The sequence below is a fragment of the Enhydra lutris genome, unplaced genomic scaffold, assembly GCF_002288905.1.
Source record: "Enhydra lutris kenyoni isolate GAN:26980312 unplaced genomic scaffold, ASM228890v2 scaffoldscaffold14, whole genome shotgun sequence".
In the NCBI taxonomy this organism is placed as follows: Eukaryota; Metazoa; Chordata; class Mammalia; order Carnivora; family Mustelidae; genus Enhydra; species Enhydra lutris.
This window is the reverse complement of record NW_019154098.1, coordinates 113,222-129,526: the sequence shown is the minus strand read 5'-3', so window position 1 is coordinate 129,526 and position 16,305 is coordinate 113,222. Positions and strand designations below refer to the sequence as shown.

At 51.2% G+C, this 16,305-nt stretch overlaps 1 protein-coding gene across 1 annotated transcript in view; it reads right to left on the bottom strand.

Annotated features, from left to right (window-relative positions):
- The window catches only part of LOC111146518 (zinc finger protein 7), a 96,244-nt gene that overhangs the window by 66,593 nt on the left and 13,346 nt on the right, over positions 1 to 16,305 (bottom strand). The window contains exon 6 of the mRNA XM_022502062.1: positions 11,514 to 12,820. Coding sequence (XP_022357770.1) covers positions 11,514 to 12,820 — 1,307 coding nt within the window. The remainder of the gene's footprint in view (positions 1 to 11,513; positions 12,821 to 16,305) is intronic.

The following is a 16,305-nucleotide window of genomic DNA, read 5'->3' as shown; positions in this document are numbered from 1 at the left end:
ATCGTTTACTTTTTCCTGATCTTAAAGCCTTCAGTCTTTACCATTATCTATTACATTAGGTTTTTCTATATAATTTTCATTATGCTGAGGAAATTTCCCTTTATTTCTGGTTTATTGAGTGCTTTTATCAAGAGACTGAAGTTGTTTTGTTTTTAAAGATTTTATTTATTTATTTGACAGAAAGCACAAGCAGGGGGAGCAACAGGCAAAGGGAGAGGGGGACGCAAGCTTCCCGACAAGCGGGGAGCCCAACATGGGGCTTGATCCCGGCACCCTGGGATCACGACCTGAGCCAAAGGCAGATACTTAACTGACTGAGCCACCCAGATGCCCCTTAATGTATGCTTTTAAAGATGTAGGTTTCCTTTTTTGCACTGCTTTCACAACATCCTATAAGCTTTGGTGTGTTGTTTTTGTTTCCATTTGTCATTAGGTATTTTCTACATTCCCTTTAATTTCTTCTTTGGCCCATTTATTGTTTAAGATCTTGGTTTAATTTTCCAGTTTTTCTCTGTAATTGATTTCTAGTTTTATTCTATGTGATTGGAAAAGATAATTTATGATTTTAATCTTTTAAAATATATTACAAGGGCACCTGGGTGGCTCAGTTGGTTAAGTGTCTCTGCCTTTTTTTTTTTTTTAATATTTTATTTATTTGAGAGTGAGAGAGAGTACGAGTGGAGAGGGGCAGAGAGAGAGGCAGGCTCCCCACTGAGCGGGGAGTCTGATATGGAGCTTGATCCCAGGACCCTGGGATCAGGACTTGAGCTGAAGGCAGATGCTTAACTGACTGAGCTACTCAGGTGCCACAAGTGTCTGACTCTTGATTTTGGCTCAGGTCATGATCTCAGGGTCATGAGATTAAGCCCCACACTGGGCTCCACACTGGGCATGGAGCCTGCTTGAGATTCTCTCCCTCTCCCTCCCTCTGCCCTTTCCCTCCTGCTTGCTCTCTCTAAAAAATAAAATAGAATAAAATAAAATACATTATTACTTGCTTTTAGACTATATAGTATGATCTGGAAAATGCTCCGTGTGCATTTGAGAAGAGTGTGTGTTCTGCTGTTGGGTGGAATGTTCTATAGATGCCCATTAGGCCTAATTGGTTTTAATGTCCTTCAGGTCCTCTTTCCTTGTTGATTTCCTGTCTGGCTCTATTATTTCAAGCAGAGTATTGAAGCCTCCTATCCTTACCGTAGAACTTTTTCTTCCCCTTTCAAATCTATCATCTTTGCTTTATTTTGGGACTCTATTGTTGGTGTGTATGTGTTTATATTTTCTTGCTATATTGAAGCTTTATCAATCTATAATTTCCTTCTTTCTCTCTAACCTTGTTTTGTTTCAGCTTGTCTCTTGTGTCTGATAATATTAGAGCCACTTCAACTCTCTTCTAGTTACTATGCATGAAATACATTTTTTCATCCTTTCAGTCTCTTTGTTCCTTATATCTGAGGTGAGTCTCATAGACTGCATGGAGTTGGATTCTGATTATTTAAAATCCAACCTGTCAGTCTCTACCTTTAATAGGATAGTTTAATCCATTTATATTTTATATGATTACTGATGAAAGATTTACTTCTGTCTCTAAGGGCCTGCCCCTCCCAGAGGAAATTGCTTGTGGACCCCGGATGTAGGGGCGGGGCAGGCCAGGTGGAGACGTCCAATCGGTGGGGCATGCGTATATCCACTGGGGTGAATTTGGATTCAATTGGCCACCTGTGTGTGGGCGGGGCTCGACCACCCCCATAAAGGTTGGTCTGCTAGGCTGTCTGGAGCAGAAGAAGGAGAGCTGTGGGAGGAAGAAGAAGGCAGAAGAAGGAAGAAGAAGGCAGAAGAAGGAAGAAGAAGGAGAGTCGGCGGGAGCAGAAGAAGGAGAGTCGTCAGAGAGAGAAGGAGAGCTGTTAGAGCTGTAGAAGCTGTAAGAGTTCTTGTTAGAGCTGTAAGAGCCGCTGGCGGCCCCAACGCCAGCGGCCCTGCCACCTGGAACCACGGCCCTCGGCAGCGGCTCCGTGGGGAACGGCCTACAGCCTTGCCACCACAGAGGAGGGGCCCCGCCGTGAACGGCCTCGCGGCCCCAAGCCACAAGTGGCCTCGCCGCCCCTTGCCGCAGCCCCACCACGAGGGGCCTTGCCGCCCCGAGCCTCGGCCACGCCCTGAGTGGCCTCGCCGCCCGGAATCGTGGCTCGGGGTGAGGGGCCTTGCTGGAGCGGCGTCATTCTGGGCAGCGGCCTCGTCGTTGAGCAGCCTCATCCAGAGCGGCCTTGTCTGGGGTGCGGCCTCGTCGGCGAGTGGCCTCGTCTGGAGCAGTGTCCTCCTCTGGGGAGCAGCCTTGTCAGAGTGGCGTCATGGGGAGCAGAGTCTGTGTCATCGGGGTTGTTGTCCTCCTTGTCATCATCACTGTCGTCATCGCCTCTTCGTCGTCGGGAGCGGCCTCGTCCTGGGAGCGGCTTCCTCCAGAGTGGCCTCTTTTTGGGAGCAGCCTTGTCCGGGGAGCGGCCTCGCCAGAGCAGCCCCTGTCTGGGGAGCGGCCCTGTCTGGGGAGCAACCTCATCAGCAGCGGCCTCATCCTGGGAGTGGCCTCGTCTGGAGTGGCCTCTTCTTGGGAGTGGCTCCGACTGGGGAGCGGCCTTGTCCAGAGTGGCCTCATCTGCAGAGCAGCCTTATCCAGAGCGGCCTCATCTGGAGCGGCCTTCTTGGGAGTGACCTTGTCGGGGTCATCATCGTCGTCTCTTCGTAAGAAATGGCCCCTACTAAGCCACTGCCTTCGGCTCAGGTCATGATCTCAGAGTCCTGGGATCGGAGCCCTGCATCGGGCTCTCTGCTCTCTAGGGGAGCCTGCTTCCTCCTCTCTGTCTGCCTGCCTCTCTGCCTGCTTGTGATCTCTCTGTCAAATAAATAAATAAAATCTTTAAAAAAAAAAAAAAAAAAGAAAGAAAGAAATGGCCCCTACCAGTCAGTTTGATTTTTGATGCTTGGTGTGATATAAAGCTTTGTTTGATTTTCGCTTTATATCAGTCTCATTCCTTTGATCACGGACCCTAACACTGTCATCTGTCTTATGTCGTTGTTGTTGTTGTTGTTGTTCCTCAATTTCTCTGTTACTGCCTATTTTCTGTAATTGTGTATGTGTGTTTTATAGTATACCATTCTAATTCCTTTCTTTTCTGTACACCTGTATATTTTTAGTTATTTTCCTTGTGGTTACTGTGGGGATTATATTAACATCTTAAGCTTATAACAACCTTATTTGAACAATACACCTGTAATTTTAATAGTATAAATATCCTGCTATTGTCACAGAGCACACCTTTATCTGTTTTATGTCTGCTAACACAGACATATGATTATTGTTTTATACATTTGAATATTAAATCATTTAGGGAGAATTACAAACCCTAACAAAAGTAAAGTAATACTACCTATTTAGTTACTTTTATTAGTGTTCTTTATTTTTTCCTATGGCTTTGAATCACTTACATAACGTCCTTTCATTTCAGCTCGGGGGACTCCCTTCAGCATTTTCGTAGAGCAGGTCTGCTGATAATGGACTCTGTCAGCTTTTCTTTATATGAAAACGTCTTAATTTCACTTTCATTCTTGAAGGGTAGTTTTGCTGGATATTGAATTCTTGGTTGAAAATGTTTTTCCTTTCAAACTTATCAATGTGCCATCCTGCTACCTCGTGGCTTCCATGGTTTGTGAAAAGAAATCAGCCGCTAGTCCCGCTGAGGCCCCTTTGTGCATGTGGAATTATTTCTCTGCTGCTGCTTTCATTTTTATTATCATTGGGTTTTGACAGTTTGACTACAATCTCAGTGTGAATCTCTCTTTGTTCATCCTGTTGGGAGTTTAGTGAGTTTCCTGGACAGGCGTATTCACGTCTCTTCAGATTTCAAATACTGGATAATTTCACTTGCCCTATCTCCAAGTTCATTAATCCTTTCTTCTGCTTGTTCAAATCTTTGAGCAGCTATAGTGAGTGTTTTTCATTTTAGTTATTGTACTTCCAGCTCCAGAATTTCTGTTTGGTTCCCTTTTTTTTTTTTTATAATTTTTGTCTTTTTATTAATATTTTCATTTTGTTTATATGTCATTTTCTTGATTTCCTTTAGTTTTTTGTCTGTGGCTTCTTTTTGGTCATTCAACATATTTAAGGCCATTAATGTAACAACTTTGACTAATAAATCCTGTGTCTCCAGGAATGGTTTCTTTTCCCTTTCCTTTTCTCCTTCCTTCCTTCCTTCCTTCTTCCTTCCTCCCTTTCAATTTTATTCATTTATTTGGTAGACAGAGAGAGCACAGCCAGGGGGAGCAGCAGGCAGAGGAAGAGGGAGAAGCAGACTCTTTGCTGAGCAGGGAGCCTGATGCTGGGCTGGATCCTAGGACCCTCAAATCATGACCTGAGCCAAAGTCAGATTTTTATAGACAGTTGAGCCACCCGGGCACCCCTCCAGGAATGGTCTCCATCAAGTTATTTTTACCCTGCTAATGGGCCATACTTTCCAATTTCTTTGTATATTTTGTAATATTTTTTGTTGAGAACTAGATGTTTTGAGTGTTATGTGTGGTGATTCTGGAATTCTAATTCTCCTACTCCTCAGAGATTGCTGAATCTTACTTGTCAATGGCTGGAGCCATCTGTGACTTTTTTCGGTTTTTCAAAGTTTGTATTCTTCAATGTGTGTGGTCTTTGAAGTTTGTGTTCCACTGTGTGGTCATCCAGCATCCTGAAGAAGATTTCATTGAGTGTCTGTCTCCCAAAAAGAGAAGAAACAAGTATCTCTTTAATCCTCTGCCCCTCCCCAGAAACTATCAGTAGCTAAAATGATGGCAGATGAACCTGTGCTAGCATCACAGTGATCAAAAGTGGCAATGAACTGTCAAAGCACGCAAGCCTCATCCATGGAGGACGCGGGCTGTGCGCGGCCTGGCTGCAGCAGTGCCCGGAGTGCGGGCCGCTGTCCACATGCGGCACGCCATGGGGTAGGGGTGGCCATGTAGGTGCGGTGCTAGACAGGGCAGTTTGCTGAAATTGACTACCTTCTTCATCATCCCTCACACAGCTCCTCCCGGCCAAGTAGCTGTTCGTCTGGAGGGATGGGCTCCTGCATGACATCATGACAGCTGCCTTTGCGACAGCGACACAATTCTATCTAAGCCTATAAAATGGACATATGTTACAGTGACTAAATTTCAGGTCTTTTTATTTATATTTTTTTAAAAAGTACTTATTTATTTATTTTGACAGATCACAAGTAGGCAGAGAGGCAGGCAGAGAGAGAGAGAGAGAGAGAAAGGAGGAAGCAGGCTCCCCACTGAGCAGAGAGCTGGATGCGGAACTTGATCCCAGGACCCTGGGATCATGACCCGAGCTGAAGGCAGAGGCTTTAACCCACTGAGTCACCTAGGTGCCCTGGTGTCTTATTCTTTTTAAATGATGTCTTTAGAATATATTCTTAGGACCAGGATAATTTTTTTAAAAAAGATTTTATTCAGGGGCGCTTGGGTGGCTCAGTGGGTTAAGCCTCTGCCTTTGGCTCAGGTCATGATCTCAGGGTCCTGGGATTGAGTCCCACATTGGGCTCTCTGCTTGGCGGGGAGCCTGCTTCCTCCTCTCTCTCTCTCTCTCTGCCTGCTTGGTCTCTCTCTGTTAAATAAATAAATAAATAAAAATCTTTTTTTTTAAAAAAGGTTTTATTCATTTGAAAGAGACAGAGCATAAGCAGAGGGAGAGGGAGAAGCAGTCTTCCCACTGAGCAGGGAGCTCAACATGGGGCTTGATCCCAGGGCCTGGGATCATGACCTGAGCTGAAGGCAGACGCTTAACCAATTGAGCCATCCAGGTCCCCCAGGAACAGGAAAAAGTTTTTAAAGGACATTGATAGAAATGCTTTCCAGAGTGGTTGTACCCAGTATTGTACCCAATAGATGATGTCACCAGCAGTGAATCACTGGAAACATTCACCTTCCATGTCAGGATGCAAAGTTGAGTGGAGCACAGTCTGAGTCCCGCACAACCTCCCTGTGCTGAGTCTTGTAATTTTCACCTCTGCTTGCTAATTAAATGGGCACGACTCTGGCTGTATTGCATTCCACTGGTTACTCGGGAAACTTGCATTTCTCTGTGTTGGTTTTAATGGGAGCCATCTTTCACATGCTCAGCCTTATCACTCACTGCTAATGGCCCTGATACTTTCTCGTTGGGCTGTTAGGGACTGCTGCTCTGGGGGTCCCTTCCTCCTATTGGCATGGGTGTCCCTACAGCCAGTGGCACTCCCAAGGGATTGTGGCCTTGAAAAGAGCCCTAAAGCCCCAGGTGAGAGGGCTAAGGGGCAGGGAGGTGTGGTGGGCAGTGCAGTCTGAAGAAGCATATGTAATGGAAATAACTGGGAAAAAATACGCTGGTGGTTTTCATGGCGCAAAACTAGAGAACATGGTTTTACAAGTTTTCTTGGCTGTTTGGTTTTGGCTGAAGAGGGCTGGCACCATCCACTGGTGACACACTTTACCAGGGGACAAGTGTCAAGCCCATCTAAGGATTGGGGTTCTCAACTGGACAGTCCGGTGTCTGGTGGGTTAACTCCTTGCTGCTGTCCTCTTGCCGCCACGGCTGAGCTGTCAGCCTGCGGTGACAGAGGGCCTTTGGGAGCCATGTCATCTCAGCCCACAGGAGACTGTTAGGAATTGTTAATAGTTGTGGGCAGTAACCAGTCAGGAGATGAACTACTGGTGTCAGAGGATCAGACAGCAGGCCCGTTCGGGCAGCCTTGAGTCAGCACCTCTGGGTAAAATACGACACAGCTTACCCCAGACTTCATGGTAAGGCCAGGTAAGGTCGTGCTCACAGTGTGTGGTACCCATGCCCACATCTTTGTGGCTGCACAGTACACACTCCTGAAGCAGAGGGACCCAGGCAGAGCATCCGATCTGAGCCAGAGCGTCCCAGAGCTGGATCTCTCCATAAGGGCTGTCCCACTCCTGTTCTTAGGGGCTGGGCCAGTCTTCACATGCCCCCTGGGGTTGGTGTCCTCTAGGCTGTCCTAGAGTCTCTGCTGGAGGAGCTGTGTGGGCTTTCATGCTGAGGAGGGAGTGGGTCCTTGCTCAGGGCCAACTCTGCCCTGCCTAGCCTGTTGCCTGCATGGTTTGTGTGACCATGGGCTGAGCTTCTTCAAGATCCCTTGGGGCTGGGGAACATTTCTATCTCCTTGTGGTGAGTGAGCAGCTCCCCTGGCCTGTTGTTCTCCACATGGCTCCTGCCTCCCATGACAGCTGCACCTGTTCAGAGTCGTACTAACTTCCAGCACACAGACCACACGGAACTGAATGCTGGGCTGGTCTTCCTGTAGGTTTCACTTCATTTTCCCAGCAGCTCTGTGATGTCAATGGTGATATTCTCATCTATAGATCAGAAGCTGAGGCTGAGGAAGGTGATTGGACCAAGCTCACAGAGCAGTTGGAGGTGGGCCTGGGATCTGACACACTCTTCACCGCTTGTGCGAAAAGGGTTATCCTGACTCCAGGGGAGGGATGGCCTTTGTCCCAGGTTCTGGGCAGCTGGAGTGTCCTGCTGACAGTCTTTGTTTACTCAGCTAGAGCCGGGAGCTCTGCGGGAACAGCAGGGCAGGGGCTTTTGGCCGTGTGGGATCTACTGAGCCTGTGGAGAGGCTGGAGACTGGGTCAGTTATGAGGGTGGCCATCTGTGTCCGTGTCACCAAACCTCAAGAACTCTGAGGCTTCCCTTGTTGGCAGTACTCTGTGCACATGTCACATATCAGAGGCAGGGCAGTAATGCCGTCCGTGACTTTACAGAAGGCCCCCGTTTTTTACTTTTCCTGGATTCTGCCCCCATGCAATCCCTTGTCTTATTTCATCTGTGGTATTCCCTGTAATACACTGTAACCAGGTGTATATCAGGTTTCAAGGCAAGTTCGAGGCGTCCTAGCAGCAAATTATTGAACTTGGGATCCCCAAATTTGTAACTGGTGTCAGAGGGGAGGGCAGTCTTGGGGCCCCCATACCTCACCTGCTTTCTCAGCTCAGGGACCTTGATGCATGAAACCATGTGTTCCCCAAACTCACCCAGGTGGGGCAGCACTACTCCCACCCCCATCCCAGAATTTTCTTCAGCCCTAGAGCAAGCCCGTCTCCTGCAAAGGACCCTCGTGGGCCTGTCCTCTGGGAGTGCTCATGCCTCCCTCAGGGCCATCTCTGGTCTGCATGGCACCTCAGTCCCGGTCCTGCTGCGCAGGTGTCTTTCTCCAGAGAAGCGATGGCTCCTCACATGTCCTGTACTTGATGCAGCTGGGCTGGACTGTACTACCAGCGACACACGAAAGCACCTTCGCAGCTCTGTGTGTTGCTGGGTAACCTTTACTAATGGATCAGGAGGTGGAATGTTTTTGTTTGAAACGGGCACACTTCAGCCTTTTCCAGGCTCTCCTCATTGTACTTCCCTTTACTGGGAACTGCCAGCGCATGTCCTCTGCTTTGTTGTAGATCCTTACGGCAGAGTTATTGATCTCCCTTCACCCACGAATAGGTGTTCTAGTCATTCCTTTTTTATTGGACAATGTCAGATCATACATAGTACACGGAAATAAAAATCTGGGTATTTTCTAACTTACAGAAAATTTGAGAACTAAGTGTCAAATTCTTGGTAGCAGTAAGGAAAAATAAGAGGATTAAAATGCACAAGATGTAAAGACTTCTAAATAAAAATTAAAAGGTCCAAAATAAGCATGGAATGTTGCTGACCAGTCAGAGGTGGGCAGTAACGGCTGAGAAGGCTGTTAACAGGGTGAAGGGAGGGGCGCCTAGTGGCTCCGTGGGTTAAAGCCTCTGCCTTTGGCTCGGGTCATGATCCCAGAATCCTGGGATCGAGTCCCGCATCGGGCTCTCTGCTCGGCGGGGAGCCTGCTTCCCCCCACCCCGCCTCTGCCTGCCTCTGCCTGCTTGTGATTTCTGTCTGTCAAATAAATAAATAAAATCTTTAAAACAAAACAACAAGAACAGCAACAACAAAAAAACAAGGTGAAGAGATCCCAAAGGTCATTTTAGTGCCTGATGCCACTTCCAAAACCGCAGACTGCCCATATGTTCCAGCAGTTTCTGTGCTACGTCCTGATCCTTGGAGGGGTGAGTGACAAAAATGCATGGCCCAGGGATCCTCCCCAGGGAGAAGGGCACTGAGGCTCACCTCCCAGCTCCACGGACACCTGAGCCTGTGCACTCACCAACGAATGGGTCAGGGACAGGTCAGCAGGAAGAAAAGGCAGAGTGGTAGTAGGTACACTTCTTTTAAGAAGGTCGAAAAGCAAACTATGCATTTTGCAGATTTCCCCGGAAACCCTATATTTGGTGCATTTAGCAATCCAGAATGACTTGTACCGTATCACGTACGTTGTCCTGTGGCACATGCGGCATTTTTCCAAACAAGTATTTCTGTACATTGTGTTTACCTGAACTCTTACTCTCGTCTTGACTAGAACGTGACTATTTCTTACTGTAACTCTCCGCAGGGTTAAGAATTGTGCCCCAAGCAGTGGTGGGCTCTGAGGGGCAGCCGCTGAGCCAGATGCCAGCTACAGACTCCGCCGGCCGGGGGGTGGCAGCTTGCCCGAGGGCCAGTGACTTCGGCTACTGTCTACACCTAACACCCGAGGACCTGAGGGATTTAGCCCCTCTGCCTCACACCAGCCTGGACAGCATCTCCTTGGAGGTTCAGCCGTCGTGGAAGGAGCGTCTCAGCGAGTTCATCTTCTCTCTAGCATCTCCTTAGTGATCCCAAGTCCTGTCTGCTTGTTGCTTTAGCGCCTGTTGTCCCAGCTGCTCTGCTCTACACATCAGTGATGTCGACTCCTTTCAGGAGGAGCCCGTCTCCTCTCTGCAGTACACCTGCTGCCTCAGCTTCCAGAGTTTCACCTGTGACGATGGCTCTTCCCACCTGCATCACAGATTGGGGAGAACGAGTGTCTATGTGCGTCAGTGTACCGCTGCGGACCTAAGGGTCACAGTCCTTCATTTCTCCCGAGAAGCTGTTTTCAAGAGAGAGGGAAAAACTTAAAAATTATGAATAAATTAGAGATGTCTGGGTGGCTCAGTCCTTAGGCATCTGCCTTTGGCTCGGGTCATGATCCCCGGGTCCCAGGATCAAGCCCCGAATCGGGCTCCCTGCTCAGCGGGGAGCCTGTTTCTCCCTGTCCCCTTGCTTGTGTTCCCTCTCTCGCTGCCTCTGTCAGATAAATAAAATGTTTTTTAAAAATTATGAAGGGGTGTCTGGGTGGCTCAGTGGGTTAAAGCCTCTGCCTTCGGCTCAGGTCATGATCCCAGGGTCCTGGGATCGAGCCCCATATCAGGCTCTCTGCTCAGCGGGGAGCCTGCTTCTCCCCCTCTCTCTGCCTGCCTCTCTGCTTGCTTGTGATCTCTGTCAGATAAATAAAATCTTTTAAAAAATTATGAAAAAAAATTATGAATAAGGGTGCCTGGGTGTCTCAGTGGGTTAAGCTTCTGCTTTTGGCTCAGTTATGATCTCAGGGTTCTGGGATCAAGCCCTGCATCGGGCTCTCTGCTCAGCGGGGAGCCTGCTTCCCCCTCTCTCTCTGCCTGCCTCTCTGCCTACTCGTGATCTCTGTCAAATAAATAAATAAAATCCTTAAAAAATTATGAATAAACAGATTCATTACAGTATATGAAAATGGATACTAGACACTTTTGCAATCAGGAGTAAAAAATAAAAAACCCTCAAATATAGGAATGGAAATTTCAGATAATAAAAAAGCAATTTGAATTTGATAATTTTAGGTTTTAAAAATATGTACCAAAGAACTGTCTTTTGAGTAACACAGTGGCTATGAGGTCTGGGCTCTGGGTGCAGAGCTCCCCTCCAACCCACACAGGGTCTGGAGGCCCCAGACATCCCACGATCTCCGGGGCATAAGGTCTGTAAGTCATAAGGCTAGGTTTTGAGGCAAACATCCATTTCTGAGTTGAATTTTCACTTAGGACATTCCTTCTGATCTGGAATAAAGTTCAGACACCAGCTGATGCGTTTTCTGAGTTCACATCATTTCTCCCTAATTCATCCTTAGGCTGTTTCCTTTGTTCACACAAAACAAGTGGTTGCACACACGTAGGGTTTCCAGCCGTATTACACGGTGATGCTTGACAGCCATCTCTTCATCCACACAACACTGCAGTGGTCTAACAATAGTGCAAATAACCCAAACTTACGTGCAGTAGTTAGAGCAACTGTTGTCTTTAGAAAAGGCATGTCCTGTTGGAAGCGCGAACTTTACTCAGAGGCGGGAAAGTGCTGCTGCGGCCTGAGCCTCACGCTCTCCTGCCAGCGGGTGCACGGGCGACGTCGCCCGGGCCCGCACCCACGAGGGCCGCGACAGGCTCCCTCCGGCTCCTCCGCCCGCCGCGCCCCGGGCCGCTCTTCGGGGCTCCCCGGGGTGGAGCCGCCGGCAGCCCGTCCCGCGCGGGGGCCCGGGGGCTCAGAGCTTCGCGTGCACCTTCTGGTGCTGGATCAGGTGGCCGTGCTGGTTGAAGGCGCGGCCGCACTCGGCGCACTCGTAGGGCCGCTCGCCCGTGTGGATGCGCTGGTGCTGGATGAGCACCGAGTACTGGCTGAAGGCCTTGCCGCAGCGGCTGCACTCGTAGGGCCGCTCGCCCGTGTGCGTCCGCAGGTGCACGATCAGCGTGGCCTTGAGGCTGAAGGCCTTGCCGCACTGCGCGCAGCGGAACGGCCGCTCGCCCGTGTGGATGCGCTCGTGCTGCACCAGCGAGCGCCGCGCACTGAACGCGTGCCCGCACTCGCCGCACACGTACGGCTTCTCGCCCGTGTGCACGCGCTGGTGCTGCGTCAGGTGCGAGTGCTGCACGAAGGCCTTGCCGCACGCGTAGCAGCCGTACGGCTTCTCCTCCGTGTGGATGCGCTCGTGGTTCATGAGCGTCGAGCGGTGGCTGAAGGCCTTGCCGCACTCGCCGCACTCGTACGGCTTCTCGCCCGTGTGCACGTTGTGGTGCTGGATGAGCACCGAGCGGTCGCTGAAGGCGCGGCCGCACTCGCTGCACGTGTAGGGCTTCTCGCCGGTGTGCACGCGCTGGTGCTGCAGGAGCGTGCGCTTGACGCTGAAGGCGCGGCCGCACTGCGCGCACTCGTGCGGCTTCTCGCCCGTGTGCACGCGCTGGTGGCTGCGCAGCACCGTGCTGTGGTTGAAGGCCTTGCCGCACAGCGGGCACACGTACGGCCGCTCGCCCGTGTGGATGCGCTGGTGCTGGATGAGGTGCGAGAGCTGCGTGAACGCCTTCCTGCACTCCAGACACTCGTGCGGCTTCTCGCCCGTGTGGATCTTGTGGTGCTGCGCCAGGTCCGAGCTCACGCGGAAGGCCTTCCCGCACTCGTTGCACTCGTAGGGCTTCTCGCCCGTGTGGATTCTCCGGTGTTTGCTGAGGACGGAGCTCTGGCTGAAGGCCTTCCCGCACACGCCGCACACGTAGGGCTTCTCCCCGGTGTGGGTTCGCTGGTGCTGCAGCAGATGGGAACTGCGGCCGAAGCATTTCCCGCACTCGGTGCACTTGTAGGGTCTCTCCCCGCCGGGGACACCCTGCTGCGGGGGGGCAGGCACACTCCGCCTGGGGACCTGAGCTCCAGGCGGGCCGCCGGGGCTTGGGCTCACAGGGCAGCTCTGCTCGGCTCTGTAAGGTCTGTGATCAGGCTGGCCTGAGGGTGCTCCCCCCAGAACCGAGGATCCTTCCTCTGAAAGAAACGGCTTCAGACTCAAATCCCTCTTCGGGTTCTCTCCCTTGTTCTCATGCTCTGAAACAACAAACCCAAAGTAAAAGTTAACTGCCCACCTACTCAAAACAGCAGAGCACGTGTCCCTAGAGGTGGCCCCCAGGCTGTGGTCCTCACGGGCCGTCGGGGAGAAAACTCACAACTGTGTCCAGTAACTAGAAACGTACCCAGGCAGACCGGGCAGCTGGAGATAGGTGTGAAAGGACACGAGGCACGCGGTGGCAGGTGACAAGCCATTACTGCCCGAGTCCCACTCTCCCTGCGGTCTCTGTTTCCTAAGATTTTGTGTATTTGAGAGAGAACAAGAGGAGAGAGGGGCAGAGGCAGGCTCCCTGCTGAGCAGGGAGCCCGAGGCGGGACTCGTGACTGCAACGGGAGGCAAATGCTTAACCCACCGAGCCACTCAGGAGCCCCACCCTAGAGTCTTGATGTACAGAGCTTCCAGAAGCCATCATCAAACCGCAACCCCACCTGGGACCGCAGGAACTCTTGTTGGGCAGACAGCGACACGAGGGCAGGTGGAGCTGGTAGACGTGCGTGTCCAACACACACAGGGCCCTAGGATTCATGTGTGGGGAAGTGTGACCTTCTCTCTGCAGAGAACGCACCGGGAAGCCCGAGGAGAGACACAATGGGAGTCTTGCCACATCTAGGCTGGAATGTGGCCTGCAGAGCAGCAGTGAGCACTGCAGAGAAGGCTCCGGTAGATGTTTTTAGTGCCAGGTTGGGGACTCTCTGCGGTGTGAGTGGGGGAGGACAGGGTGGCTTCCAAATTTTTTCCCCCCCTTGGGGAGGTCTACGCCCAGTATGGGTCTTGAACTCATGACCCTGAGATCAAAACCTGTGTACTCTAACGTCTGAGCCAGCCAGGCACCCCTGAGAACAAGTGTTTCCCATCTTGGAGACCAAGCCATTGAGGTGACAAGATGCCAGTCAGGGAAGGACCAAGACTTCACAAGTGACCTTAGGGCTGTTGTGGGAGGACGAGACTGTGCTCATGGAGTGGTCCTTACCGAGGACCCCAAACAGGTGGCGCCGACACCATGTCAGGGCCAGAAGCAAGAGCCTGACTGCGGGCCTGCGGCCAGGCCTCCTGTGGGCCCTCTAGTGACAAATCTTCACCCTGCAGCCTAGGAGGCCACCTCCAAACACCCAGCCCCCACCCCCAGCTTCCCAAAGACCTCGGCCAGGAACAGCATTAAAAACGGGCGCACTTGAGGGTCATTCCGGAATGAGAAGCCTCCGGGCAGAGGATGGCTGAGAATTCTCGCAGACGCACTCAGGGTCTACAACAGGTGTCGAGGGGCCTGCAGCCCTGAGGGCAATGTAGACGCTGACCCAGCCATCTCGAGACCACGAGCTAAGACGGCACCCAAATGGGCACACGTGTGGGACTCCAGCTCCCCCTTCTTCGCTCCCCACTTCTCTCCAGAACTTACTTCCCTGGTTCACGGGGCAAGACCTGGGCGTTCCCAGCTCAGAGAGCCGGATGTGCTCTGCTCCCTCGTGCTCAGAGGCCGGTCCCAGGATGAGGGCCCGTGGTGGTCCTTCGCCTCCATCTGGTGGCGAGTACGTCTCGTTCTGTGGTTCTTTATTAGAAAGTGGAACAGCACCCAGTTGTTTTCCAACTGTGTCCTATCTAGACTAGGACACTGTCAAGTTCCCCACACCTTGCTGGTAACAGCATACCGAGATACAAGCTTCACTAATTAGTTCATGACTTGGTCCGGGAAGACAAATGCTACATAATGGGCCGTAATGCAGTTCTGGCTGGGGCTCAGAGAAAGATTTGGGCCAAGGTGGTCAATAAACAAAATATGCTTGTTTTGATCTGTGTTGCCTTTTGGCAGCTCGATCACCTTGGCGGGGACAGGGGGCGGGGGGGGGGACCTACCAAATGCTAATACTTCTTGCAGAAGTTGGTGGCAGCTAGATGGAAGCAGACCCTCAGCAGAGGGTCATCTGAGAAGAGGCAGGAGTGGGAAGTTGGAAGACTCCCGAGTGAGGGGTTCCTATAGAGGCTGGAGTCCCACTCCAGGCTTGACGAACAGGCTCCCCGTACCCACCCCGAGATTCAGCTGCACTCCAGACACGGACACCGACCCCTCCACCTCCCAGTGCTCTCCAGGCTCAGGTGGGGGCTCTGCTAACCTTGCCACCTAGACGGCCCACCGGCACATCCACGTCAGGAGTCCAACAGAGAACTTGGCTCCTTCCTCCCAGAATAAGCCCCAACTTCTCCTGGCTGGTGGGCTTCAGGATCCACATCTCTTTTTTGATTCCTTATCTTTCTCTTTCCCCATCAGTGTTCAAACCCCTAGCTCCTACCGTCAGACCAGCATGTGACAGCTTACCGTTTTTTTTTTTTTAAGTCTTTTAATTTTTGAGAGAGAGGGAGAGAGAGGACGAGGAGCAAAGGGAGAGGGAGAGAGAGTCAAAAGCAGACTCCATGCTGAGCCCAGAGCCTGATGCAGGGCTCGATCCCAAGACCCATGAGATTGTGACCTGAGCTGAAACCAAGAGTCGGATGCTTAACTGACTGTGGCACCCAGGTGCCCTGGGATAGCTTATTGTCCCATGTCCGTCTTGCCCAGCCCTGCCTGCTCATCAGTGACACGGGATGACTCCTCACCATGACCAACAGAAGCGCACAGTCTGACACAGAAAGTCAAGTGGGTACACTGGCCAACCCAGTTACATTTCCCATGTCCTTTTTACTGTTAATATCACTACTATTATACATTATGTAAAGCAATGTTACTGTACTACTTATTATTAATTACATATTGACTGGAATGCCCCAGGAGGAAGAAAGCCGGAAAGAGTATCACTGCCTCCCTAACAGCAAGAAAAAGGTAATCTATAAAATCGTAACTTTCTCGAATCTATCACACAGCTGGGGTCATGATGGCAACCAAGTGACCTGAACCTAAGGAGAAACAGGTGCCTGCACGGGCAGACACCTGCGCTGAGGTGCCCAGATGAGAGGTAAGAGCAAGATGGAAGACAGGCTGCCACCCAAGCAAGGAAGAAGCCCCTGGCTAAAACAGCGAACTTGCAAAGAACCGCAGATGCAGGGCTCCTGACTATGGGCTTCTCTCCTGGGGGCAGGTCCAGAGGACGCCTCCTGCGGACCCACCTGAACCCTTCTCCTCCGCAAAGCAAACACTGCCATGTCCCTGCGCGAGTGAAAACAAGCTTCTCATTTTCGGGCACAGAGAAAAATTCCAATGGCTGGGAAGGGTAATGAAAATGATGTTCTACTCCTGAGGGAGAGGCAGGAAATGATCAAGAGCCCAGCAGGGAGAAGTCCGCTTCAACTAAGGGAAGGGCTGCGACCCAGGGACACAACAGTGGCGCACCCTCTCATCTGCCCCAGCCCCTGGCCCGAAGGCAAGCCCCGAGTAACCAGCCACTGCGTACTACTGCTTGGGTGGGGGCGAGAGCACGGAAGAAAACCCTCTCTCGTGGGCACACCTGGGAGACGGAGAGTCTCCCAGGAATCT